Below are 26,879 nucleotides of genomic sequence, written 5' to 3'. Positions count from 1 at the left end.
TATATATATTAAAAATAAAGATCCAGCATTGTTATTGTATTGCATTTTAGAGCTAGTTAGTCTTAGTATAACCCTGCTTGGCTGCTAAATTTCCCCATAATCTATTACAGTGCAGGACAGAGCTGCGAACATTACCCTGATTATAGTAGCATGCGCAATTTACGCACAGTTATGTGCGTAAATTAACCTATCCTAGTCTTTTTTTACATAACCTGTAGCTACCTAAAGCTAATGTAGCTAGCTATCTAAATGCTTTGTATGTCACTGCTGTAGGCTGTAAGTTAGTTAGTCAGAAATGCTACCGGTTGCAATTCATGTTAAAGCAGATAAATAGTGTTTGACAAAAATTACAAAAAAAGAATATGACACTCCAAACTAGTTAGATGCTGAATATTGCAACACATACTTTGTCTGTGTTGTATTTGTATCCCATCCAGTACAGTTGTCAGCTTAATGGACTCAATATAATGGTTCTCCAAAACTTGCTAATCCCACTCATCCGGCAGTGCTGCAAAGCTCAAGCTAAACATCCAAAAATGTTGGCAGGATTAAGCGTTAGATGACCTGCATCTGCCCTTCTCACCTCTTTCAGCTCTCTGCATGAAGTGTTATCTGACTGAGATGAAGGTGTTCAGAAATAGGAAGAGCAAAACAAAGAGAAATGTGAAAAGAGTCAGCTGTTGGCAAGTTTTTTTTTTTTTATTTTACTTTAAAATTCTGCTGACATGTTAACCTGTTTATCACAAAAACACCTCACTAGGAAAAGCAGCCTGAATAAACCCTGTGCTCGCCCCTTCCCAACTCCTTTAAAGATAAATGTTTGTCACGGCGAAGGAACGTTTAATCAACTCAAATGTGAATAAATGTTTCCAGTGTTGCCAAAAGCTAACTCCCACACACTGAAAATCAAGGAGGATTTTCAACCAGTGGAGAAAATCTAATTAGTGACAGGTAGCAGTAATAACAATAACTCGAAGCTTAGCTCTAATGGTGTGTGAGCGCTGATCGTACTGGAATCCAGTGTTTTGTTTGTTTGTTTGTGGTCAGTCTTGTAAATAATGTTCTGTTTGAAATGAACTGAAATTCTCTCCCCTACAGCTTTACTTTGTGGTGATGTTCACTGTAGGTGGGGTGTGTGTGTGTGTGTGTGTGTGTTTTAATAGTTTTTTTTTACTTTTCATACCCTACACACTGTGTTATGTATGAATTGTTGCTTTGCAGTGCAATTCTTTGTTTTTGTCTATATGAAACTGTATTAACATGTGATAATACAGTTGCTGTATATCTTTTGTCTTCCAATTTTGGATTTGTTTTTTTTCTATCATACTCTACATCAAACAGGGAAATCTTTTCACATCTGAGATAATTGCTTTAAGGGGAATTTCATGTATATGACAACCACAAAATAAGGAAAAATGTATGAGTTTAAATGCAGTTTTTTTTAAATATTGACCTGGTTAAATTAATAAGTGAGGAGTAGTGTTTCTGTCCACTTGGTGAAGGCAAATCCAATATTCACTCTCCTTTTAGCTCTGTTTTATTCTTTGCCAACTTCTGAGTTAAATATCTGCTGGCTCTTCAGCTTCTAAATGCTCCACGGTGTTCACCAGCTAGCTCCTCTCTAACTTCTGATATTTGGTGGCAGCTAGTTTACAGTTGGAGCTTTTCCGTTGCAAACAGCTGCCTGCTGCAGTTGGAAAGTTAATAAAAAATTATGAGAATGTACTAAAAAGTAAAGTTGTGGTTTAGTAAAACAAAAACAGTGAGTAAAGAGATGCTTTAAAAAAAAGCTGCAGCAACTGCAGAGTTGGGTGATAATTCTCTGTGGGTTTATTACTGCGAGCAATACCTACATGGCACATAGTGATTTGGCTCATTGTTGATAAAAAATATTACAGCTAAGTACAGCTTTAAGGTTATTTTGGTTAACACAACACACAATAAGGAGTGTTGTAGTAGTCACATGTGTCACACAAGTGGAAAGAACACATGAAAATGGACTCCGTGGATATCCGTCTTATGTTGCTAGTGCCAAATACACACTGCTGCTAGATCAGTTTTTTCTATTTTTCACCCAAATATATTTGTATTCCTAGATCATGCAGTTCTTTGAAACCTATAGAAATGAGAAATATGCCACACTATCACTTCTCTGTTGAACACACAGTCTTGTGAGCTCGCCTACACGTTATCAACAGTAATCCAGCATAACCGGCTCCGCACTACAGTACATTGTTCTCTGCGAGAGAAGGACAGAGCGATTGGCTGCTGGGATGCAGGAAAGCAGTTAGGGTTAACAGGATTACTGTAACTGCATTCGGATGGCTACGGCTCTTTAAAATGCTTCTGAGAATGGGGTATTTCCTGTCGGGGAGTATTTTGGGAACTCCCACATTCGGTAGCACAAGGTCCTTTTTCACAGGGGGAGGGGGAGAGAGCTTTTTCTGCAGTTTCTTGTTTTGTCCCTTAAACGATTTTTTTTTGAGCGTCTAAGAAACACATGCGTTGTACCATAAACACTCCTCTGAGATTCCCACAGTCCAATAGCAGATAGGAAAAAAAAACTTGCTGTGTGTGTGTGTGTGTGCGTGCATGTCTTTCAGAGTGTTTTGCACACTCCGTTACATTTTGTGTTTTTCTTGTCTGGAAAAGAGAGACTGGATGAGATATCCACCATTAAAAAATGCAATCTGTTGTAGTCCAATTATGGGAAATTATTGTAAGTTATGAACTGTCTAAGGACCAGATAGCATGTGGGTGTCTAGTGTACATACATAATGACTTATAAACTCAAGTCAGGAATGGGTTTTACTCTGAAACTACTCATACAAACAATAAAGACACAATAGAAGCATGGAAATCAAAAGGTTAGGTTTAAGATCTGTCCTAAGGTGACTGAAGAGTGAAGGAAACTGTGTTGCAGCAATGTGTTCATGTGTGGAACACCCCTGCAATAATTATTAACCTAGAGCTCTAATAACAAAATTTTATAAATTTCTCATCAGATTGGAGAGAGAGCCGAGTTCCTGAATAAGTCGGCACAGAAGAGGTAAAACATACTTTTAGCGGAGCATGTAAGCAATTAAAGATGGTTGACCACACTGTGTATAAAATCCATAGAGGTCCCATACTGTGTATGCTAAATATTATTTGCTCTGCCCAGCAGCACTATGAAGGCATCTCATTCTCCTGTGGTGTCCAAGATAGACAACAGGCTGGAGCAGTACACCTCCGCTGCTCAGGTAAGCCTTTATTCAACTGTACCGTCACTAATGGGTAGCAGTTTGGCCTCATAATGCGTGACACATGACACAGTAGTTGCTAAGGTTTTATTTCACTGTCATGCAAAATGGTTGCCTTATCCCATTTGGGAAACACTGCTGTCAAAAATATAACAAGACTTCTTATAGGAACACATGTACAAACACATATGAAAAGCATCTGTTATTATAACATCTATATACTTTAAATGACTTGTATTTATCTGCAAGTTTCAAATGTATTTTATACAAAGTAGAAGAAGACTTGACAAAAAAGCATACTAGCCTATTTAACCTCATAAAAGGCTTTTTTCATCATACTTTATATATGTAAGTGGTCACCTTAAATATTATGTGTGTGAATAGCCAACTCAGTCTTGTATTATCTTACTAAAAGTATTTTGTGTTTCCCTGTTAAAAAGACAATAGAAAACTAAATAAAACTCTGCTGCTACAACCAAACAATGGGGCAAAGGTCATCCTTGATGTGGCATCAACATCATAGTGCAAAGTAGCATATGATATCCGATTTGAGCAACAGGACTGAGAAAAATATATAGAATCCTGAATTCAGTTAGTTCAGAGTTTACATATAGGACAGCCAAAAGTCAATTTCCTGATCTGATTCATTTCTTGGTAAGATAAAAATCTGATTTTGGTTGCTACTCTGGGTCTAAAAGTTGCCATCCGGTACTCTGTCGGAATTTGTCACTGTTGTTATTAGCCAGCTCATGTGGGTTTTAACTTTTTTCAAACCCACCTCTGTGTCTCAGCAGAGAGAGAACAAGGAGTCTCGATCCCCGCGCTCTGGAGCGGTGGATCTACCAATGGTTACCGACAGCATTCGAAACATCAAGAGCATGTGGGAGAAAGGCAACGTGTTCGGCTCACCTGGAAGTGGCGGGAGCCCGTTCAAGGTAAAAGACGAGGTGTTGGAGGATGTGAGAAAGTTAATGAAACTGGGTGTGAGTACAGAGAGAGAGAGAGAGAGAGAGAGAGAGAGAGAGAGAGAGAGAGAGAGAGAGAGACACGGAGGGAGAGGGAAGAGCCCAATTCACTGGCACTTCCTGCTCGGCCTTGTTGCTGATGACGACCAGGCTTAGCTGACCTTTGACCCTATCCAAACAGGAAGCAGCTGTGATGAAGACAGGCGTGGCGGGTCGCATTAACGACTGGCTGAATAAAACCCCGGAGAGCGGCAAAATGCCAGGAGGAAGGCCAACGGTAGGTTGTCGCCGTAGCAACCCTTGTTGCTGCTGCTAGGAAGTACAGTACATGTACTGTACAGCTCAGGGTCCTATAGAGCAATAACAGAATGTGTGACTTTTGGTCATGGGTTTCATACACTTACTGTCATAAAACATTTAAAAGCAACAATCCTATCAAATGCAACACACTGGGACAAAATCTTAACAAATGGGGGTCCATGGTCTAATTTGTTTCAGTTTTAGGGGTTCTTTAGTAAAAACTACTACCATAGTGCACTCTGCCAGGGGGGTTGTAAAACGTTTTCAGATTCATTCATTTAAATTATAATGTAAAAATGTATTCTTTTAAAAAAAGCTTCTTAGTTCACCAAATATTTACATTTTTAAATCTGTAATAGTTCATAGATTACTTTCTAATCTAACAGAGCTACAACTTCTATAATCTACAAAAATGATTAATACATGTTGAATATATTTCTTATACATTTCTCTTGTATTGTTCTTTCACGTAACTAAGACTGTAGAAATGTAAAAAAAATAGGCTACATCAAATTGTTCCAATTGAGGGGGGTCTCCTTCTCCATCTCTTGGCTGAGAAAAGACTGAGAACCTGTGCTATAGAGAAGCTGTGTTGATTGACCTGCATTATCGTTCTTGATATATGTGTACATTTTTATTAATATGTATTACCTGTACAGGATGTTTTTCTTTAAATGTCAGGATCTAGACATCTACTTTAAAGGCGAAAAAATCAGTCTTAATTCATCTTCTTGCTATGAGCAAGGACATGAACACTGAGTGGGTTCAACGTGTGTTCAACGTTTCTACATGAACACACAATGGATTTTTGTTTTTTTTCCCCGGGTGCTCTCCTCACTGGTTTGAAGGGGGCGGGACTCACTTTGACGTCACATACTTCCACACACCAATCAGGATTTAGAATTTGAATCTGAATATGACGACAGTTGGTGGGTTATTTGGTCACTTCCAATTAATTCCAGTCAAACCACATAAATACAGTTGTTAATGATATTAAGCAGATTAGCTGAGTTTTGAGTGTTAAGCTTCATTATTGATTATTAGCTTATTAAGTCATGAATATTACATTTACAAAGAATTCTTTGGTGGAAGGAGGGAATGTTAAGTAAAGCTGGGGACAGAACTTTAGGATGTAGTTGCAGCATTTACTGCATGTAAACCTCTCACTCTTATATTTTCCCTGCTGTATTATTATTATTATTACGTTACAATTACTGCTGGTCATGTTTTGTACAGCACAGATGTTTTATAGACATAGACAAAAGTCAAGTTGAGATATTATCATAGATTGTAAACAGTCTCTTTCCAAGATCTGTCTGGCGCCACCTGGTGGCCACAAAGATAAATAACTAAGTGTCCAAACTTGCATCAGTCCACTTTAACATCTGTCATAATATAGATATACAGTATATGTGGATATTGTAGACTTGGCATCAGTTTGGTATATAGTGTCACTTAAGCATTTTATCTTTCAGCTTATCATAAGCTTTGCTAGCAGAGTGCTTTTTCAGTCCTGGCTCCATGCCAGTGAATTGTGCCTCTCTTCACTCTTACCAATTTCACCCAAATATTTATGTTAGAGCTTTCCAATGTCACAGATTATAGCTGGTGCTCAAATAGGTAACACACAGCAGGAGAGACTGAGGATATGAACATCACCCTTGCCAAAGCTTTCCGAAATATTCCCGTCCCCGAATTTGACTTTGCATTGTGATGGAGTGTCTTATAGTGAAGTGCTATTTTCCCTCTGTCCTCTAGACAAGCACCTCTCAGCTTGCCAGTGTCTGTCAACCTTTACTCTCATTTCTCAAGCTCTCCGTCAACATCTGTCATTCCTTCTCCTCTCCATCTCAGATACTCTGCCATTGCTGCAAAATGACAACTATTTTCAAATTGACCTACAAATGCTGGGCACTCTGACCACCACTGATATGATGCTTTGTCTTTTCCTCTTTTTTTCTGTCTCCCTCTGACAGGACCTGAAGCCTGTTGATGTCACCAACAAGAGGAGTCTATGGGAGAACAAAGGTGCTTCTCCAACCAAGGTAGTTATAATTCATATTAACATATTCACTAGTGTCATGATGGGACAGGAATTTGCAATTTAATCAGAGAACCAGTCTTAACCATTGGGGGAAATCCAAGTGAGCCTCCAGATGAAGTTTTAACTGTGCCAAATTGGTTTGTGGTCTTGAAAGGATTTCCTGTGGTTTTCCATAGTTTTCCAGATGTCAATCAAGAGAATGTTTTGTTAAAGAGATGGTGTTTGAATATTAGAATAATCTCACGGTTTTGAGCCTGATCTCGCAGCAATGGGAGTAACAATCACTTCTGTTTGTTTTTGTTTTAAAGAACTCTCATAGCTAGTTGACCTCAACGTTAAATCTGGAATAAGCCTGGAGAGGTAAAGGAGTACTTGTTCCATGTTTCTTCAAAGCGCTTATCACAGAATGACCTCACACTCAGCTGTCACACTGTCAATGTTTTTTGCTCTGTGTTGTTGGCGAAGCTGTGCTCTATTCTGCTGTAGTTGGACACTACTGCTTATTTTGATTACAATGATAATATCTAAGAGTTTCTTTCCACAGTTAGATATTTATCATTTGACATATATGTCATACGTTCTGGCATACTCTCTTTCTAAATATTATTCAAGTTCCTTTACACTTAAGTCTGGCTCAGCGGATGATGGGATAAAGCCTGATGCGTTTCCCACGCCCTGGATGTCCCACCCCTTCGCTATCTCTGCTATGCGGACTAACCACCGCCCAGGACGGTTGTCATTTGGTTTAAAGAAATACAAACAAGCCAGAGCGTTTTTCCCCCTATCCCAGAATAGTATATCTCTATTGTGGCTAGACCATACTCCATCGCTGACACAGCACTGTAGAGATGGGTCTGGCAATGCGAGACTACTTAACACACAAAGTTGCAACATTTTGATGGATGTAATTATCTGCATTTTGTAAATATTGAGCAATAAACATCAGCTGCTTTCCAAATTGCACATGCAACTTGGAATGAAGGGATTCAACTTGTAAAGCATGTGTGCCAAATGTTCTAAGTGCTGTAAAATAAAAAAGAGCAAAGAGAATACAATAACGAAGCAATAGGAAAGCCAATTTTAAAGTATTCCGGCGTTGACTCCATTAACACCCATAACTTGTTAAAGCAGACTCAACAAAACCCAGCAGATTACAGTTCAGTGTAATTTCTGTGTCGTAAAACAACCTTTTACAGTGTGCTTGTTGTCCAACTGTGGGCTAAATGCTTTTCCTAAATGGCTGTACACATCACCGCTTCTTTTCTTCTGACGACCACAAATCACTATTCTCAGTCCAGCTTCACATGACTTTATATTGCCCTAATGGAGAAACTGTTTACAGCATTCTTTATAAGTATTGTGCCTTGCTGAGTTGCACAAGGGCCGTCTGACATTATTGAATCACTGTTTTATCACCTCACATTTTAAACAAGTCTGACATAACCTGACATGAATAAGTTGTCTTATCTTTATTTCTGTACATAGATAAAGCTGTGTTTTTAGAGCTGCCTAGTAGAAGTGAAACTCCACATTTCAGAAGAAGTACCACCTTCCCATTTACTTTGTTATAAACCTTCCTTGCTTGGTAGTAGTGCCAACAGCTGCAGTGCAGACCGGAGGCTGTGGTCTGCCACAGTCAGTAGTTGGGTTGGAGGGCACCAGGCGGTGGTGTGCACTGACGTAAAAAGGGCCCTATTCAGGAAAGGTAGCGGTTAGCAACCTTGTCATTAGCAATTCATGCTATGCTGTGATGTCAGGGAAGGCAAGATGATCAGGATAATGATCGGTGAGGAAGATCTGGGTAGGTTCAAGAGTCTGTATAGGTGGAAGTGTACAATCGAAAGTGGACTGGAGGCTTTGCATGTATGGTTTGCTAACCTCTGCATCTGTCTTTACCTTCCTTTCTTTATGTTTTGCAGGTGGCAGGCAGAGGGGAGACCAAATCAGTCGCCAACGGTGAGTTTTTACAAGGTGTCAAAAGTGTCAGCTTGCATCTGCAGAGCTAGTGAACATGTGCAATGCATACAGCAGTTTCAGGGTGAACTTGTGGCTCCAAAATGTCAACTTTTCAGAACCTCTGAAATACAGCCTTGTTCTTAGCTCGGTCACAGTGCATTTTTCTAATTGTTTTCATTAGAAACCAACAGACGGGGTTTTCTTAGTCCTTATCCCTTAGTTGAAGTAAAAACATGGAAATGAGTTGCAAGGTTTTAAACTAACAGTGGCAATATGCTTTTATAGGCATGTAGGCAGCCTACTTGCTGACAATCTGAAAAAAAGGGCAAGGACAGACATTTGTCTCCTTTGAAACTTTTACTGTCCTCAGCCAATTTCTTTCTTGAGCCAGTGAGGAGCTACACAATGTGCATAGAGGTTCAAGATATTCCCACAAGATCCCACCATTATCCATTCAGGTTAGAGCGGAAGATCTTTGCCCGAACTCCCGTCGGGCTCGGTCGGGCTCAGCCTTCATTTCATTATTTTACTCTGGCTCGGGCCAGGCTCGGGCTTGCGGTCAGGTGATGCATTTCGATTAGAGCAAAAATGGATGCTGAGGAGGTGAAACAGAGGCTGGCCTCTGGCGATTAAGTTTTGGTTGCACCGGCAAAGAACGTTAGTCATGAATAAATGATGTCAAAAAATGTCTAAATGATTCATTCTTGACAAAAGGCAAATGAGCTGTGTGCGTGTGCATATTTGAATAATGTCGGGCTGTAAACGGGTTTGGGCTTTTAAAAAGCTGTCAATCAAAATGTACTTGTCAGGCACGGGCTAAATTCTGTCCATCTCCGGCCTTGTCAGGCTTAACTTTTAAGGCCCGATTACAGCTCTAATTTAGGTCCCTCAATCCACCAGTAGAAGTAGCTAGTGTAACAAAAAGCACATGACCCCTCACGGGTTTTCCATCGATGAGCCGTTCCAGTTGTATTTGTTGGGACAAATGTTCCAGTACTTTTGCAAGTTGGTCATTTTTTCAGAGATTGAAGGTGTTACCTTTTGGTTAAGATTGTCATCTTGTCCCTGTCTCTTTGATTTATGCGACACCATGTGTGACAACACCAATAACGGACCCTACTGTATCACAGTCTCCCCTGCAGTCTTTTATAATTTGCTGTTTGGCCTTTCCCACCACAGCATTTTAAAGCCACTTCAACATTGCTAGCTATTTTAAAATCAGTTGTGAGGGCAGCCTCCTCTTTTTGTTCTCCCAGTGGGCAGAAGGGGGTTTTGGCCTTGAGGGATTCTGTACATGTCTGCGTAATGTGTTAGTTGTTCAACACAAAGCATCGAGCATACATAAATTTCACCTCTGAAAACCCACTCAATAGCCATCTTGACGCCACTCAAACCTTTAAGCTTTTCCAATAATGTGCATGTCCACTTGCGCAGCTCAGAACACAGTCCTGCCTCTCGTGTTAGAAGTGGTAGAGGCAGTGTTCCTGTCAGGCCGGCTTGTCACATTAATAGCTGGTATGTTGGAGATTAGCACACCATCACAGTCTGACTCAGATGACGACAGAGGCTTTGTATAGATTTTGTATTTCCTGCTGGCTGCAGCACCTTACAGGCATTTGACACCACACTGGACCACGTACGAGTTAGCAGCCTCAGACTCTCCACATGCTTGGCTCTAATAGAGATCTTCCAAAATAATTTTCACCATTTTGGAAGTTTAAATCTCTGGCTGTACTGAATTTAGAACAATAACTTTCAAGTTCGAATTGTTATTGGCCTCTTGATTAAAAATTATTTATAGCAGTTTGGAAAATGACAAACAGACAGACGGACATTGTCAGGTTGCTAGCATGGATTAGAAGCCTATGTCGATATGTAGACCCATAGTTTTCAGAATGGATATTTACAGGTCTGATTTTGTGTTTATGTTTACTGCCCTTTTGTTAGTCTCTTGTAGCCAGCAAATTTAAATTTGAATAAGTTGTGAGGGAAGTCTGGTTGAAGCTAAAGTAGGCAAGTATCAAGCAAACACGCCCAAAAATGTCCCTCTCAAAGTTGTTTTCTTGTTAATAGAATAGCAATTTGAAGAATTTTGACACAGAAATAAAAGCATTCAAATTATTTGTATTCCTTGTTAAAAAGTAAAATAATTGAGAAGAGCTGAGGATCTTGTTACAGTCAAGTCTTGTTACAAGTTTTATGAATACAAGCAACAAGTGGCCTTCAAACTGCACATTGAGTGCATTTAAGAGCATGTGGTGTTTGTTGCATGGTCCGACCCTCTGTCACAGGGTTAAAGTTATTAACCCACACCTGTCTGCAGACTCGTAGTAATACCACTGATGGACTCCTCTTCTGTCTTTCACCAGGTATGGGGCACTAATGTCTTGAAGGAGCCACTGCAGCTGGGGACCACGACAATCCAAGACTCTTCCTTTGACTTTGTCTTAAGAACCAAATAATGATCACATTCCCAAGAGGGACACCAAGAAAACGGAGGGACAGGAGAGACGCTGTCCAAGCACTGTACCGAAACAGCATCATATTTTTGTACGGTTGCCATGTATAGTGCCTTTGCACAATGATTTTTGCTTTCTAAAAGAAACAAAATGCTGTGAAATTTGGACAATTGTAATTACTATTACTAATTACTTTATACAATCCTGCCAGGAAGAAAAAAACAAATGTTAAATTTAGATTTTGTTGCCGACAGTTTTGATAGAGATGGAGTAGATGAGTTAAAAGTTTCCACATTCCAGAGGGATGGGTGAAATCAGTTCTCTCCCTCATACAGTACATTTTCCATCTCTTTTTTTATTTATATTTAAAGCTAAAGCTTCACACATTGCTATTTTATTCAACGTTCACCAGTTTCAGGATAGAAATATAAGCACTTAGAATTTAGCTGATTTCACTTTTATTATGTCTTACCAATAGTGCAGCAATGGTCTGAGTAATATATGTTAGCACACGTGATGTTTTGAATATGACCTATCATACTGTATCTTATATAACATCTTTATACTCGTAACAAAAGGTATGTTTGTTTTTTGTATCCAGAAACTATTCACCAACAGGCAGTTAATTTTGGTGGTGAGGAGTGTTGAAGATTCAGAAGGCCATTATGACTTTTATTATCCATAATGTCATTTTTATTTATGTTTTAATGTGTTTTGTCCTTTTCTATTTCTAGCTGTTTTGTAGCTTTTGTACCTGTTTGATCACTTTAAAATCTTCAGACATTCCTCTTAAAAAGCAGGTGCACAAGGTGCCTTTTTTTGTAGGTTTGCCAATGTAGGAAATGAGCAAACCAACCCTCTTAAATCTACCTTAACTTCTACTAATTACTAACTTCTTTATTGCCTCTATGCACACTCTTATGCTCAACGATCATTTTCTAATTGAGGGCATACAAAGTAAAATCAGGGTGCCTAAGCAAATAACAATAATAGTACAATACAAGGATATTTACCACTATGTAAGTCTTTTGGCCTTATGATTGCAATGAAAAAAATGTATGTAAGCTGAGGTACAGTACACGATTGCCTCAAAGCAACTCGTTCTGATATTAGGACTTATGACATTCAGTAGCACATTCCCTTTCACAGTTTTTGTGCGGCACAAGCTTTGATAATAACGGTTTGACGGGGCATTAAATTGATTGAGGTTACTGCTCAAAAGTCTGACAATCACATTCCATGGCTCCTAAAAAAGAGCAGGGGAGCTTGACCAAAATATTTTAAGCGTGATTTAATGTGACATTATGTTTTTTTTTAATACAGTGGTTTTATAATGGCGTTTGTTTTTGTTTTTTACCACCTTGTGTCCATGTTATGTTTTTTAAAAGTTCTTCTATGTTTAACCAGACACTTGTTTGTGTAGCGCAAAGCCTATGCAAAACACAATCTGTAGCCTCTCTAAACGCTCCCAATGTCATACAAGTGGGCAGTTACCAACTGGATGAATGTTTTAAACATTGTACGCTTCACTCAACAACAGCAATAAAGACATTGAGGTATTCCACATTGTTAAGTTTCCTTCCATAACTCCACCATTCTTCTATGCACCACATTATATACTGTATGCGCCCATTGCATCACAGCATCTTGAAAAAATTCTTATTATATTGGAGCCATGGTACTGACAAAAGGTAGTATCCAGCTTTTCCTCCAACAGTTAGCACCAATCATTTGATGGAATAAATTAAAACAATTTATTTTTCTCTTCTATTTATCTTTCACTAGGTCATTTTTGTTTTATTTTACTATTCCTATGTTTGCCCCAATTTCACATTTGCAATTTACCCATGCTACCTTAACTGAAAACCCTAGTGGTGGAAGTATTCAGATCCCTTACTTTTGTAGAAGTACTAATAACACACTGTAAAAACAATTTGGGTTGTCAAGGTGCACACATATAAAACATTTATAAAAAGCAGATACAAATATAAATATTGATATAACTTAATATGCCATATGCCCTTCCCCACCTTTTCCATCCACCTAACACACACCTACACATACACACACTTACACAGCACTTCCAGGTACCCTCAGCATACACATGAGCAGTGGGCTACATGATCCCTGAGAATGTGACCAGAATTTTAGTACACTATTTCTCTTTCACACACACACACACAAACAAAATACCATCAGATTCTATGTTTCTGTAGTGTCTGTCTCATTCATCAGTCTAATTGGTGGAGGTCTGGAACAAGAGACTCGCTAACCCTGTCTGTTCTTATTTTCCTACCTTTGCCCTGATAGCTCCTTAGTTGGAACCTATTGTGCAGAGGGTGAGCAGTGTCACCTAGAATCTGCTCCGCCTTACAATAAGGTCCATAAACAGCTGAGCAGCTGACATCTGGTCACACCTAATGACCCTCGCCATACTGACCATGCACTGCAACCATATAACTGCAACCTATTCTGGTCTAGGCTGCGCATGTTTCCAAACTCGCAAATCAGACCAATGGACAGGATACCTTGAAGAACAGCCTTGTAAAACAGTTGCAAAATATATTGATCCACATTAAACTGAACAGTTTACATAAATAAAACATTTGCTGTTGCAGTTTTTGACCTTTACAGTGGCACATACTATATCAAACCTCAGCTGGTCATCAATCTCTCTCCTTCAGTTTTTACAACTGTCAACATAGCCAGAATCTAACGTTAGTTACTCCGCTGTGCTGTGAAGTAATGCTATGTGGGACAAGTGTCTAGCAACGTTGTAGCGGATGCCGCGGTCTCAGCCTGGCAACCTCCGTGAACTTCAAGTCTGGGGAGGAGGTGGACGGGGGAGACGACTCTCTCCAGTATTTTGAATTTGTACGGCAGTAAGTATTTTAAACAATAGCTGTCTATATTACATATTGCATCTTTTAGGGAAATTGTCAGAACACCATTGAATAAAGTTCTCTACCTTTTCCTCAAAACCACTTAGGGATCATTCATCGAGCTTTAGAACACCCACCAAGGCTGTGTCATCTGCATACTGTACATGAAAAAGGAGTGGAGACTGAAGCCCGACACTCATTCGTATGCAGCGTGTACAGTATTGGAGACAAAACACAGTCCGGTGGGGCGCCCGTATAGATTTAGGGAAGGAAACAGTTGTGTTAAATCTAACCGGCTGGATTTGCTTCAGAAGAAAATCATTAATCCACAAAATAACCCTTGGATTAACTCCAAGATCCATCAATTTGCCCAGCAGCAGCAGATGGGGCTGAATAGTGCTAAAAGCACTGCTAAAATCAACAAACACAATCATGGGCTGTTCATTCATTGTCCAATCCTCTGCTGCCTGCAAGTGATATCAGACATCTTGTAATGATGAGCTTAACAGTATTTATCAATGTGTAGTTATAAGATAAAAGTTGGGATTTAATGTTTTTTTTAAAGAGGCTTGCCTTTTACACTGTACATACTATTACATAATTTCAGCACAAAGCAGCTACATGCTGTGTCAGTTCTCCAAAGTAACAACAATGAAAAGAGTGAAAAGTTATGTTTTATCTCCAGCCAAATAATACTTTGAGGTGGAACCATTATTATCATACATCCATTGGTGGAGCTAATTGTATTTCCAGTTTCTGGCCTTGACCGTAACAGATTACAAGGCGCACTTTAAGGCAGCATTCCTCTCCAGGTGTAACTCATCTTCCACCTCCAACAATAGAACTGACGACCCTAACCAGTCATACAAAAGATATGTGAGCATGTGATGGGCAGGGCCGAATCAAGTGTGCTTTTTGGTTGGGGTAGGATGATTGAACTTGTCTTTGTCTGGATGTAAAAGGATCATATCTGAATTTGTTGCAAATCCCATCTCTTCCTCAGGATTATACAAGAGGTAAGATCTAAGCATGAGCTCTGGGCGTATTGCAGCAAAAAGGTCAATTAAATGTTGCATTTTACTTGAATTGCCATTCAAGTACAGTTCATATTTTGGAGTTTTTAATTAAACTTAAAAATGTACAGTGAATTCTGGTGACTGAATAAATAAACCTCCTCAGCATGATCTATCAGCTAGCTGTTACTCATACAAAGTCATGAATGTTGAATTAAATAGGCTCAGATGTTGCCCAAGCAGACTCTTAAAGCTTTTATGATGGCTTTTCTTTGATGTGTTCTGATCTGAGCAGTGCACATGCTGGTGAAGAAGGTGCTAAGCTCGCCCCTGAGACTGCCGTGTTGGTACAGCAGCATGCTGTGGGCTTTGACTTAATGCTCCCTAATGCCGAAACCAGCACCCTCAACATTCCTGCTGCTGTCAGACTTGTGTGTTATTTCACAGTTCCAGCCAGACGGGGACTGACCGCATGCATTTACGAAAAAAAACGCGTTTAAAACCACAGCCATTGCAGCCCTCATACACTGTGAATTCTTTCTGGGTTTCCAGTCAGTGCTTTTCTTCAACCATATGGTATTCTTCCATTTCTTTCCCCATACTTTCTCCTCTTCACATTTCTCTTTCCTCATCCTTTTGACGTCAGCTGCTCAATCTGATGACAAAAGTAAAAACCACACCGGGAATCCAGGCACCACAATGTTTGAATTTGAGTATGTATGTAACATAATTTAAACAGAAGCATGACTTTGGACAGTAACAACATACAGTGAAAGTGTAAATGTATATCATGCAGAGATTGAATGTGCAGCTGGCCCTTTGAAATGACTGTGGGGGGGGAGAAGAGAACAGCATCATAGCCAGGCAGGAGGGAAGGTGAAACTGGGATGTTCTCACCCATATTTTATCAAAACATTATAAAAGTAAATCTGGAATAAACTTGTTTGAATGAGTAGGATTGTTTAAAAAGCAAGAAGACAGACTCCTGAGACCTATTCATTGTTAAATGTTCCCTGACCAGCAGCTGCTGACAGAAATAGCCCATCTGAATATGGGTCCCAGCTTATTGATTTACTGTGAGTACGGTCAACTGAGCCAAACCCATTGTCTGGAGGAGTAGCTCCACACCTGTTCAAAAGCATACTTTTTATTAGTCTTAAAAATAGACCCTCACGCTCCCCCACTGTTGCCGAGTGACACCGGTTTTTATGATCTTGTGATTTATAAGCTCATGGTAAAAACGGCATCCAAGTGTTGTTCTTACATGTAATTGATATGATATATTTATAGGGGATACCACAGCCTGTAACTTTTCTGTATCTTTAACCTTGATCCCAAACACCCTAATGTTGCTTTTTATAGTTAAGGGGGCTACTTTAAACAAAAACAAAAAATGAAGATCAGGAGTTATACTGGGAAAGATTCTGTATGAAATGCATATGAACCTACTTCTGAGAAGTAGAATAAAGGAATAGTTTGACACTTTGGAAAATTTGCTTATTTGCTTTCTTGCACAGAGTTTGATGAGAAGATTAATGGCACTCTTGTGACTGTCTGTCTGAACATGAAGGTATAATCAGGAATACGTGGTTAGCTTAGCAAAAAGACTCACAACAGGCAGAAACAGCTAGCGAGGATCTGTCCAAAGGTAACAAAAAACAGCAACTCTAAAGCTCACTAAATAATATGTTATATCTTGTTCTTGTTGTTGTATAATCTGAACAAATCAACATTTAAAAATTACATGTTTACATGTTTTAAAGGGACGTTTTACATGGTTTATGTGCTGGACTATTTCTTAGGAACAGGGACTACCTGCCAATTTCCCACAATATTGAAACTGGTCCGAAACAGAGCAGCTATCCTCACTTTTAGTCTAGAGTAGGGATCAAACTCCAAAAACAATGGTTCCTACATTTCCCATAAGGTTCTTTTATTAGAAGTCGTTAGGGTTCTTTTTTCCGACTTTAGAAAGCTCCTCCAAAGCCACAAAGGACATTTTACAATTATTTTTAAAGGTTGAGAAGGACTCCTCATGACAAGTAAACTGAGCTTTGTGTGTAAAATTGATGGAATGGCCCTTTTATAGAGATAACGGGTTTGAAATGGCAATCAGATCAAATTGTTTTGCTTTTGAAAGAGGGAAAAGCATTGAATACATGAATAACAAATAAAATCACACTTGTTTTGATGGACATTTCTCGCAGCGTACCACTTCTAAGCCTTTTTAGCACCTGAAAAATTGTTGATGAGTGTACATATCTGAGCCAATATGATATGCATAGCTTCAGATGTCCCTGAAGGACTCGTGCTGGTAGTTTCTGTGCTGTTCAGACTCCAGTCGGCTGCCTGCAGCCTTGATCATTGCCAAGAGGAAATGGTTGAGGATTAGGCCTGGAGCTGTTTAAAGCCCTGCGCCTCTGCTTTCAGTGCCCATGGTGGAATCCTTTCAAATTCTACAATTGCTCCAATCTCTCAGAATGTAGCCAAGGTTTCTTTTCTACTTTTTTGTAGGAGGTTTTGGTTTGGTTGTTTATACATATGACAAAAGCATTGAAAGGAGTAGAAAATAAGAGATGCAAACCATCTGTCCGCAAGAAATCTCAAGGGCTTGTAAAAACATTAGACTCGATAAGACAAAGAGTAAAATATCAAGACAACACAAATCAGAGCAAGAAAAACATGTGTAACCAGCCCTTATTATATTGAGCCCAAGACAATTAAGCTTGGCGTGTCTGTGTCAGTTTGACAGCTGCATTAAAACTCCTTTGTCTCAAAACAAGGAAATCCATTTAAAACGCATTTTATTGTCTGTGTGGTGAACCAAAATGGGGATTCATGATGTGTTGATACATTGTCTACTTTCCTCTTTGAGGCAGGTAATTGGAATCCGAGACATCTCAAGAAGAAAAAGTAGTCAAGGAAATGTTGTGAGTACCTTTTATTGCATTTTAGTGGCGTCTTTTAAGTCAAATCAACAAACAGATCTGAGGTGATTTTGAGCGATTGCTCCAAAAATTCACATCTTCCGTTCTTCTTTTTTTCAGTGAGGAAGGCAAGTAAGGGTTCGAGAGCATTCACTGTGTTTTTGAAAGCAAAATGTCACTTTCAAGCTTCTGTTGCTTGACGTAGCTGACCTTATTATGTCTGTGCAGAGGAAGAAACGCAGCAAGAGGAAGGTAAAGGCTCCTGCATGGCTTCATGTGTGCATCGTCATGTGTGTTTTTCCGTTGTGTCTGCCTGCTCCTGTCGGTGGTAGTCTGTTTTCTTTTTCTTATTGGTACAATATAACAAGAGTAAAACAATCTGAATGTACAGACATTAAGACAGGACAGTGAAGGTGTGGGAGGGTAAGGTATTGAGTTAACTGTAAGATACAGTATGTTGTGGTGGTGTACGTGAAGTGAGGTTTGGTTGAGTAAGTGTGTACCCAGGGTCAGGACTACAAGGAGTTAATGAGTGAAGACCAAAAAAAGTTGGTTTCTGTGGTTAGATTTTTGATGGAAGCGGACCGGTTTTCCATAGAAGTGTGTGTGTGTGTGTGTGTCTGTGTCTGTGTGTGTCTGTGTGTGTGTGTGTGTGTGTGTGTGTGTGTGTGTGTGTGTGTGTGTGTGTGTGTGTGTGTGTGTGTGTGTGTGTGTGTGTGTGTGTGTGTGTGTGTGTGTGTGTGTGTGTGTGTGTGTGAATTAACACTTTTTTGCCAACACTGTTTTGTCTTTTTATCTGAATTTTCTCCATTACAATTTTCTGTGCTTTTATTATTGTTAAACAGTTATATTGTACGTGTTGTTTATTTATGATATTGTTTATTTTACATTTATTTTTTATTTCCTTTTTAAAGTTTATGTATGCACCCTCTACCAAGACAAATTCCTTGTAGTTGTTACTTTGCAATTAATCCTTTTCAGATACTGGTTTACCTATAAACCCCTCAGATAGTTTCACTAAATAACGGTTCATGGTTTAATAAGGTACAATTCTGCACAAAAAAACTAAGATTACTGTCCAAAAAATCAATACAAAATGTCATCATCTCCCGACCCCTCAGATTTATCGTGGGACATTTAGCTGATAATACTTTAATTAAGTAGGATTTTGACTTTTACTACTGATGTATTGGTACTTTTACTTAAGTAAAAGATCAGATTACTTCTTCCACCACCGAATTAGCAATTACTAAAAATAATTGAAATGACAGAAGAAACCAAAATTATGTCTGTTCCTGTTATGTGTTTAGATTTTTGCTTGGATTTCGGACACGTTACAAACAGGCTGTGGCTGTGAACCAAGATGACTTTAGCTTTGGTCAGAATGTCAGCAATCAGCATTGGTTTCAGTTCATCCCAAGAGATAAAATCCCAGTGCTCAGAGTTTGACCAAATCCCGGCCTCAAGCTGTTTACCTCAGTCTCATTGATCCACTAATCTCGTTCACTCCGTCATGGAGGTACTGAAGGAAGGTTTGTAAGACGTATTTGTGTCCGTAAATATGTTTTCTTTTCCTTCACACCTTTGGCACGTCATTGTAGTGTACTGTTTGTGTGTGGTACCATTTTTAGTCATGTCATTTTTAGTCATGTCATGTTTTTTGCCCAACAATAACATCTGCCTTCAATAATTCTTGTTATATAGATGTGGAAGTTGAGGTTGAAGTGGAAGAACCTCCACCTCATATAGAAGGTAATTCTCCTCTTTAAACTAACAAATACTACTGTGTGTGCCATTATAATTCCATCCCTGCTTTTACAGAGCATAATACATTTACATAGAAAAAAAGCTAAGATTGTATGTTTCACTTGATATTAAAATTGTTTTTTGCGTAGTAATCAGTACTACTTCTAGCATGGCTTGTGCCATCATAAATACATACATACATATTTTATATTAATAACACACTGACTTGGTATAAGCTCCTTTGCTTTTCACCTGCATATTGGAGTAGAATTTCTTTTTACTTATTTACTTCTGCACTATTAATTTACCTATATCAATTGTAGTAGTTTTGGTTTACTAATCACTGACATGTTCAGCAGCCAAAGAACCACTTGCTGAGTTAGAAATTGAGGAATTCATTCCAAAATGAATTTGTAAAAATTGTGCCATCTACTCAGACAAAATAATTGTTTGCATGCAAGTAAAACTGAGCAGTGGTTGTTGAGATCGTACCTGTTTTCATGCATTTACTGACAGAATATTGACATTTTAGTGTTTTAACATCTGAAACACTTCAGTTTATGTAAATTAGAGACATTTCATTTTTTTTTATCATATGTACTGCATGTCTTGCTTATTTTATCAGTGCAAAGAAAGGTTATCAGATAAATGTTTCAGCAATTCCCCGGACAATTTGTTTGACAATGTGACACATCTAATTACATTTTCATTATTTCACTCCACCTTAGAACCTCCTAAGGCAGAAGGTAAATAGCTTTTTCTACTTTTATGTTCTATTCTAATATAATATGCGACATCCATTTTCCAATGGATCTAGTGTTCAGTGGTCCAGCGGCAACAAATATATTGTGTACAAAGATGAGTCAAGCCAATTTTGTTTCAAATTATGATATCTCTTATGGTCATTAACTTCAGTGTATTTTGTCTGAATCATTACGTAACTCATTGTGACTAAGCCATGTCATGAATATTTATTGATTAGCTATTCTCCGTTTCTTGCATTGATTACGATCACTGCCACTTATCAACTGCCTGTTCACCTTCCTTTCACAAAGAGCCTGCAGAAGAAGGTAAAGCAAAGTCTCTCTGTTTGAACTTGCATGCATGGTATGACTAAATAACACTATATCATTCTGGTTTGTGCATCCCCGCATGGTTAACAGTCAGTTTGTTCTGAGATATATGTTGGAAAATAGCAATAATAACTTTCAATCCCTTCAATTCCCTGTTACGGATGAATTCATGTGTGGTGTAATATTTTCCATTCTCAATATTTATTCTGATAACACACCTTTGCAAAAAATATGCTTCCATTGTCTGAACGTAAAGCCAAGCATTCATGGCATGAAACCCTCGAGTACTTGCAACAACCCAGTATTAAGGCATATTAAGTATATTAAGTAGTAAGACATTTGACTTTCTATTTCCCCTTTAGACTGGCGAGAAAGTTTTCATGTCAAAATATATAAAGTACATATCTTACCTGATTGATATAAATTTTCCAAATACTAAACATAAACATATTTCTGCCAGCTGATACACAACATGTCCCTATGTCCGGATGTCTGAATAACGGCACTGTACAACACAGGATTCAGACAGTTCGTACATTTTTTGTAACAAAAGGGATTATTGACTTGTTGGTATCAACAGAATTTAGCAAGATTTATTTTTCTATTACTTTTGTTTGAGTGTGTGTTGAGTGCGTGAACACTGTCATTCTATCTACTGATCAAACTTTGACATGTCAGTTGTGAATTTTAAACTACAAATATATTGATCCTGTTAAGATTCATATTTTAGTTTGAAAAACTAAACGTAAAACAAATAACTTACAACTTCTTAGATAAATGAGTTTGATTGTGACTGACCATCCTTTCTTTATTATAATAGATGACTCCAAACCCAAACCAAAGTAAGTTTGTTGTCATGTCATTTTTAATCTGTATACGGTACATCACCCAACTAGTGGTTAACTGGTCATTTGAAGTTCTTATTCTAAACCAGATGTGTTATTTTAGGGCATTTGTTCCAACTATAGCTGTGCCGAAGATACCCGATGGGGAGAAAGTTGACTTTGATGTAAGTAATTGATTTGAAATATTAACACAATTACTTGTAATAACTTGTCTGGGGAGGTATTTGCGTTTTGTCTGAACACATGATGTTTGAGATTGTTGAGAATCTAGACGTGTGCTACAGTGGTTCAGGGTCAATATTGTGCTGACTGAAAATGCAGCCACAGCCGCTGAAGGTCCTCATAAGTATGTTAATACAAACAAGGTGTGTCTTTAACTGCAGGACATCCACAGGAAGCGTCAGGAGAAGGATCTGACCGAGCTGACATCTCTGATTGAGGCCCACTTCATTCAGAGGAAGAAGGACGAGGAGGAGCTCATTGCTCTTGTTAACAGGATCGTAAGTCTTTCAGGAAAACGTGGCAGATCAGGAGTATTGCACCACCCAGCAAACAATTACAGTGTGTGTTTTTGTGTGTCTGTATCGGCATGGATGAGCAGGAGAAGCGTCGCGCTGAGAGGGCTGAACAGCAGAGGATCCGTTCTGAGCAGGAGAAGGAGAGGCAGGCTCGTCTTGTTGTGAGTCTGCTCATCACAGCTGTTTCAGGACATGACCCCACATATAATAATTAAAGAAGGTCCAGTAACAAATAACTGACTGACTGTAGTTTCACCTTGTTTCCTGAATGCAATCAAGATGTCAGGTGTGTGTGTGTGTCCTGCCGTGGAATCTTCCCTGATGATTATAAATTATTAAGAGAACCAACAGAGAGCCAATACTCTTGTTTGTCTCTATCTTTGTAATTTCTGCTTTGACATATACAAATACTAGCCCATGGTGCTTTACAGTATGAGTGTACTTTGTGCATTTTACTGATGTCATATTACACAATTGCCAGCTCAGATGACATAGATTTAGATCAGCTTGAAATCTTAGCCTTTGGGGGACTAATTTCCTCAAGTTCATCTGTGGCAAACAATTCAGCATACCTTTCTTTAAATCGGCTATAATAAACCTTTTATATAATAACAATTGATCAAATGATGTAATTTGAGTGGAGTTGCTCATAGTTATGTACCTAGAGAGAATTATCAACCAACTCTGCGTCTCCCATCAGCTCTACTGATCCTTAGTGTACATTTTAGCTCATTGTTTTGTTTACCTTCAACTTTAGTGTCCCCATTAGATTAGATTAGATTTTACTTTATTCATCCCACAGCGGGGACATTTCCTTATTACAGCAGCAGCATTTTCTACAATAAGAGCAAAAACAAACAAATACACAAGTAAACACAAAACAAGCAAACAGCAGACAGTGAGCAGAAGGTATGGCTGAATGTAAGTGACATCAAAGTGCAGTTTCAATGGTACAGAAAAACAATATTGCTCTATTGTCACGTGTGTCTGTGTTTCTTTCTCCTGTGATCATCATGTGCAATCTGTACAGGAAGAAAAGGAGAGGAGGGAGCTGGAGGAGGCACGTAAGAAGCAGGATGATGACGCCAAGAAGAAGAAGGCTCTGACAAACATCACTCAGCAGTATGGTGGTGTCCAACAGAGGGTCAGTCATCACACACTGACACACGGGAAAACTGTGTTTCTCAGAGTTAATGACATGTAAACAACCATCGCTGAGACAAATGACAGAAGACGCTGTTGCAATACGACAGACTTTGTGGCCATTTTGATACTTTCTTTCTTGTATTCTTTCAACACTTCCATTTGGATTATCCAGCAAGAAGGAAAGAAGGGTGCGAAAAAGCAGACGGAGAGAGAGAAGAAAAAGAAGATCCTGGCTGACAGAAGGAAGCCTCTCAACATCGACCACCTCACGGAGGACAAAGTGAGGTAAGGACACCATGTTTTCACTAGCAGTCACTGTTCACAGTTCTGTAGACAGGCTAATATCCACATCCATGTCCTGATGCAGGAGATTTGTTTGTTGATAAACTACCATCCACTTACCATTCTTTGTATGATTTTTAAAGTTTTACAGTTTTTTATGGCCTTTGAGTATTCTGTTTCTGATCATCCTCGTTTTTGCTCTAAAGGGAGAAGTCCAATGAGTTGTGGCAGTGGCTGTTGACGCTGGAGACTGAGAAGTTTGACCTCACCGAGAGACTGAAGAGACAGAAATATCATGTAAGTACTTTGCCTCAATGTACTTACATTATTACCTCAATGAAATCGATCTGGTTAAAAATAAAAGTAACAACATTTATTAAGGATTACTTTGACATTTTGGAAACTAAGCTTATTTGCTCTTTTTTTTATGAGAGTCAGATGCAAAGCAGTAAAAACTGGAAACAGCTAGCTTGTCCAACAAAATATAACTTGTTAACTACTAATTAGTGAGCTTTTAAAGGTGCTGGTTGGCAGATTTTCTTACTTTTGTTCATAGCTAGGCTGGCTGTCCGTTTCCCCGCTACCCAACTGCTGGGACCAGCTACGTATTTAACATACTGACATGAGAGGGGTATAACTCTTCTTTTCAAATTCTAGGTTGTTTAAATCCTATGTCGTGGCTTTAAAGCCACAGACATACCTACATTATATTTACTACTTGACCTGATTTTTATATGCTATGTTAATTTAGAGCATGGGATAACATGATAATGACAAACACTGCAAATTGATGGTACATAGCCTAGAGCCCTGAAAAAGGCACAGAATATGAAAGCTGAATAGGTATGTATTATGCAAGGCTGTCCTGAGGGCACCTAACTAAAATGAATGTGGCTTGACTTTCAGATGAATGTACTCCAGTCCCGAATCAATGAGCAGCAAAAGTTGTGAGTTACTGTTAATGAGGAGTGTGAACCTCTTGGTTGTTGTGTGTTTTTGCTGTTAGCGTGTTGAACAGATCCTCGACTATTGCAGCAGGAACAAAGCTGGGCGACTACAGCACAAACAGAAGGTGAAACTGAAAGTGTGTGTTGATGGTGAAGCCTGCAATGAACTGCCATGTGGTTGTTTAAACGAAGTTCCAAAATGTCAAGAATTCTATTACTGCAGCTAGTCAGTTTTACTTGAATGGTCAGCTCAGTCGGACGACTAGAGATGAGTCTCCATCTGCAGAAGAAATTCTTGCCCTGTTGAGTTCTTCTTTAAGGCAACATGGTCCATGGTGGTTGGTTCAGCTGGTGTTGGCCTGTCTGCTGTTGCTCCTGCGCTTAGCCAGTCCTCCATGTTTTGTCCCCCCAATGACCAATAAGCTTTTTTGACATACTATACTATGGCTTTTTTATCACTTATTTTGACATACTATACTATGGCTTTTTTATCACTTTTTTCGACATACTATACCATAACGTTTTACCAGTTCTTTTGACATACTATACTATGGCTTATTTTGACATAATATACCATGGCTTTTTCATCACTTTTGAACATACTATACTGTGGTTTTTTTTCTCACTTTTTTGACCTACTATGGCTTAATTTGACACACTAGACAATGACTTTTCAACACTCTTTTTTGACATACAATATGCTTACATTGCTTTTTTTCAACATAATATACTACGACTTTTTACCAGTTCTTTTAACATACTATACTTTGGCTTTTTTTATCACTTTTTTCAACCTACTATACTATATCTTTTTTATTACTATTATGATATACAATACCATTGCATATTTTGTGACATAGTATAACTTTTTTTTAACATACTATACTATGGCATATGACATTACATTTTATTTAGCCTAATTATCAGTGCACAACCAAATGCAGTTCAATATCTAATGAAGTTAAAAAAGCTGTAAAGTGCAAAGTTACATTCAGAATACAGTATGAGCATTATAAACAGTTTTAAGTTCATATATACAGTACATGCTAATAGTTTTACAGTATAAACAAAATAAGCGGTTAAGCTATAAGTACTGAATAAATAGTCAGACTGTAATCACAGGCCATATTAACAGACTATTAAATACAGACTAAAGGTGACAGCTGAGGTGAAGAAGCTGTTCATCAGCCTGCTTGTCCGGGAATGAAGACTCCTATAGCACCTCGCAGTTTTCACCACCCTCTTCAGTGATTTCTGGTCCCGTTTCCATGACATACTGTGCTCCAAAATAGCACTAAAAATGCAATAGTATGCCCAAAAACGTCTAAGTCATAGCATGGTACATTGAACATAGTTGCAGAATGCCATAGTATAAAATGTCAAAACAAGTGGCAAAAATACAAAAAAGTCAGTGTAGTATGTTGAAAAAAGTAATAAAAAAGCCATAGTATGCCAAAAAAGCCATAGTATAGCACGTGAGGGGTAAAAAAGTGGTAAAGCCATAGAATAGTGGGCCAAAAAACGTCACAGTATAGTATGTTGACAAAATTATAATATAGTATGTTGAAACAAAAGTCATTATAGAATGTTGAAAAAAATCAATCTATGTCGGAAAAAGTCATTAAAGTCATAACAAAGACAGTTTCATATGTAAACATATAACTGTTTTAGCACACAACCTGTTCAGACAAATGTACATAATTGAAAATGGTGTTTAAGACTTATTCTTTGAGGGATGTAGTTGTTTTAGTTTAATACTTTAAGATCCTGTGTTTTAGAAAGGCAAGATCAACTCAGTCGTATAAAGTCAGCTATTGTTAGGCATGCACACAGTATGATTGTTTTTTTGTTTTTTTTTACCTAATGTAAAACAAATTTTACATTCTTAAATGTAAACCGATCTGAACCAACCCAACTTGATAAAAAGTCTTAAAGTGATGTCAACATTTTAAGGCCGAAAGCCAGACAGCTGTTTTAAATCAGCTGGTTGAAGTTCACACTCTGCTTTTCAAATCAAGTATCTGGTAAGTTAATGAATGTATCAGATGTTATGGCCGAAGGTACAAAAAAAGGTAATAAAAGGTAAGGACACAATCTGCCTGCTGTGTAAAATTGTGTGCTTTGCCCTTTTCTAATAGCATGATGCTTTGGTGTTTGTCTTCTCACTTTCATTTTTTAAATAAATATCACTTTGACGATTTTATACAGTAGCCTGTTAACATTTTAGGACTTGGGCAGAGAAAAAGGGTTTGTAAAAAGAAATGGCAAATTAGATTTGAGATGTATGTATGCAGAAATTAAGTAATTAATATAAAGATTTCTGTCTCATTCCACAGCGCCAAAGGAAGAGGCAAGGCCAAAGGCAGGGTGAGATAAATGTAAACATCAGCAAGAGTTCTCCAAGGAAGCATCTGAAAATGAGGAGCAGTATTTACTTCCATGACATTGTGCGCTTAAACAATAAAAAAATCTTGCTTTGAAGCTCAGAAATGCCTGTTTATTTTTTTTTTAAGTTTAAAACTAGTGGACATGTT

General features: G+C 38.4%; 2 protein-coding genes across 15 annotated transcripts in view; both read left to right on the top strand.

The window, feature by feature from the left end:
- Positions 1-12,530, top strand: part of cald1a (caldesmon 1a) — a 60,030-nt gene extending 47,500 nt beyond the window's left edge. For 5 of the 13 annotated variants that reach the window (XM_032505182.1, XM_032505180.1, XM_032505171.1 and 2 more), the window contains 7 exons: positions 3,006-3,049; positions 3,164-3,242; positions 4,034-4,177; positions 4,389-4,484; positions 6,484-6,552; positions 8,471-8,507; positions 10,877-12,530. In XM_032505182.1, coding sequence (XP_032361073.1) covers positions 3,006-3,049; positions 3,164-3,242; positions 4,034-4,177; positions 4,389-4,484; positions 6,484-6,552; positions 8,471-8,507; positions 10,877-10,890 — 483 coding nt within the window. In that variant the 3' untranslated portion in view covers positions 10,891-12,530. Of the gene's footprint in view, positions 1-3,005; positions 3,050-3,163; positions 3,243-4,033; positions 4,178-4,388; positions 4,485-6,483; positions 6,553-6,859; positions 6,912-8,470; positions 8,508-10,876 lie in introns of all 13 variants that reach the window. The other 8 variants (XR_004327736.1, XR_004327737.1, XM_032505176.1 and 5 more) reach the window with 8 other exon arrangements.
- Positions 12,531-14,637: 2,107 nt separating this feature from the next.
- Positions 14,638-26,835, top strand: tnnt2e (troponin T2e, cardiac). 2 transcript variants are annotated; one of them, XM_032505191.1, is made up of 16 exons: positions 14,638-14,864; positions 17,737-17,791; positions 17,909-17,916; positions 18,017-18,040; positions 19,493-19,540; positions 20,263-20,280; positions 20,590-20,604; positions 21,428-21,449; positions 21,556-21,616; positions 21,836-21,952; positions 22,054-22,131; positions 23,001-23,114; positions 23,289-23,401; positions 23,605-23,695; positions 24,405-24,470; positions 26,682-26,835. In XM_032505191.1, the coding sequence occupies exons 2-16, from the start codon at positions 17,787-17,789 to the stop codon at positions 26,823-26,825; spliced, it is 924 nt and encodes a 307-aa protein (XP_032361082.1). In that variant the 5' UTR covers positions 14,638-14,864; positions 17,737-17,786; the 3' UTR covers positions 26,826-26,835. The 2 variants fall into 2 exon arrangements, with proteins under 2 accessions (XP_032361082.1, XP_032361083.1); XM_032505192.1 differs by lacking the exon at positions 24,405-24,470 and adding an exon at positions 24,305-24,345 and having other exon boundaries at positions 14,652-14,864; positions 26,682-26,817.
- Positions 26,836-26,879: the final 44 nt, after the last annotated feature.

The sequence above is a fragment of the Etheostoma spectabile genome, chromosome 23, assembly GCF_008692095.1.
Source record: "Etheostoma spectabile isolate EspeVRDwgs_2016 chromosome 23, UIUC_Espe_1.0, whole genome shotgun sequence".
In the NCBI taxonomy this organism is placed as follows: Eukaryota; Metazoa; Chordata; class Actinopteri; order Perciformes; family Percidae; genus Etheostoma; species Etheostoma spectabile.
Note: the sequence above shows the minus strand (reverse complement) of the source record. Positions and strands in the feature narration are given on the sequence as shown.

What these genes read in the sequence shown, in the direction of transcription:
- tnnt2e (XM_032505191.1), top strand. An exon ending in GGGAGAAAGTTGACTTTGAT is followed by an intron (nt 21,617 to 21,835) that starts GTAAGTAATTGA and finishes CTTTAACTGCAG; the next exon opens with GACATCCACAGGAAGCGTCA. An exon ending in GACTACAGCACAAACAGAAG is followed by an intron (nt 24,471 to 26,681) that starts GTGAAACTGAAA and finishes CTCATTCCACAG; the next exon opens with CGCCAAAGGAAGAGGCAAGG.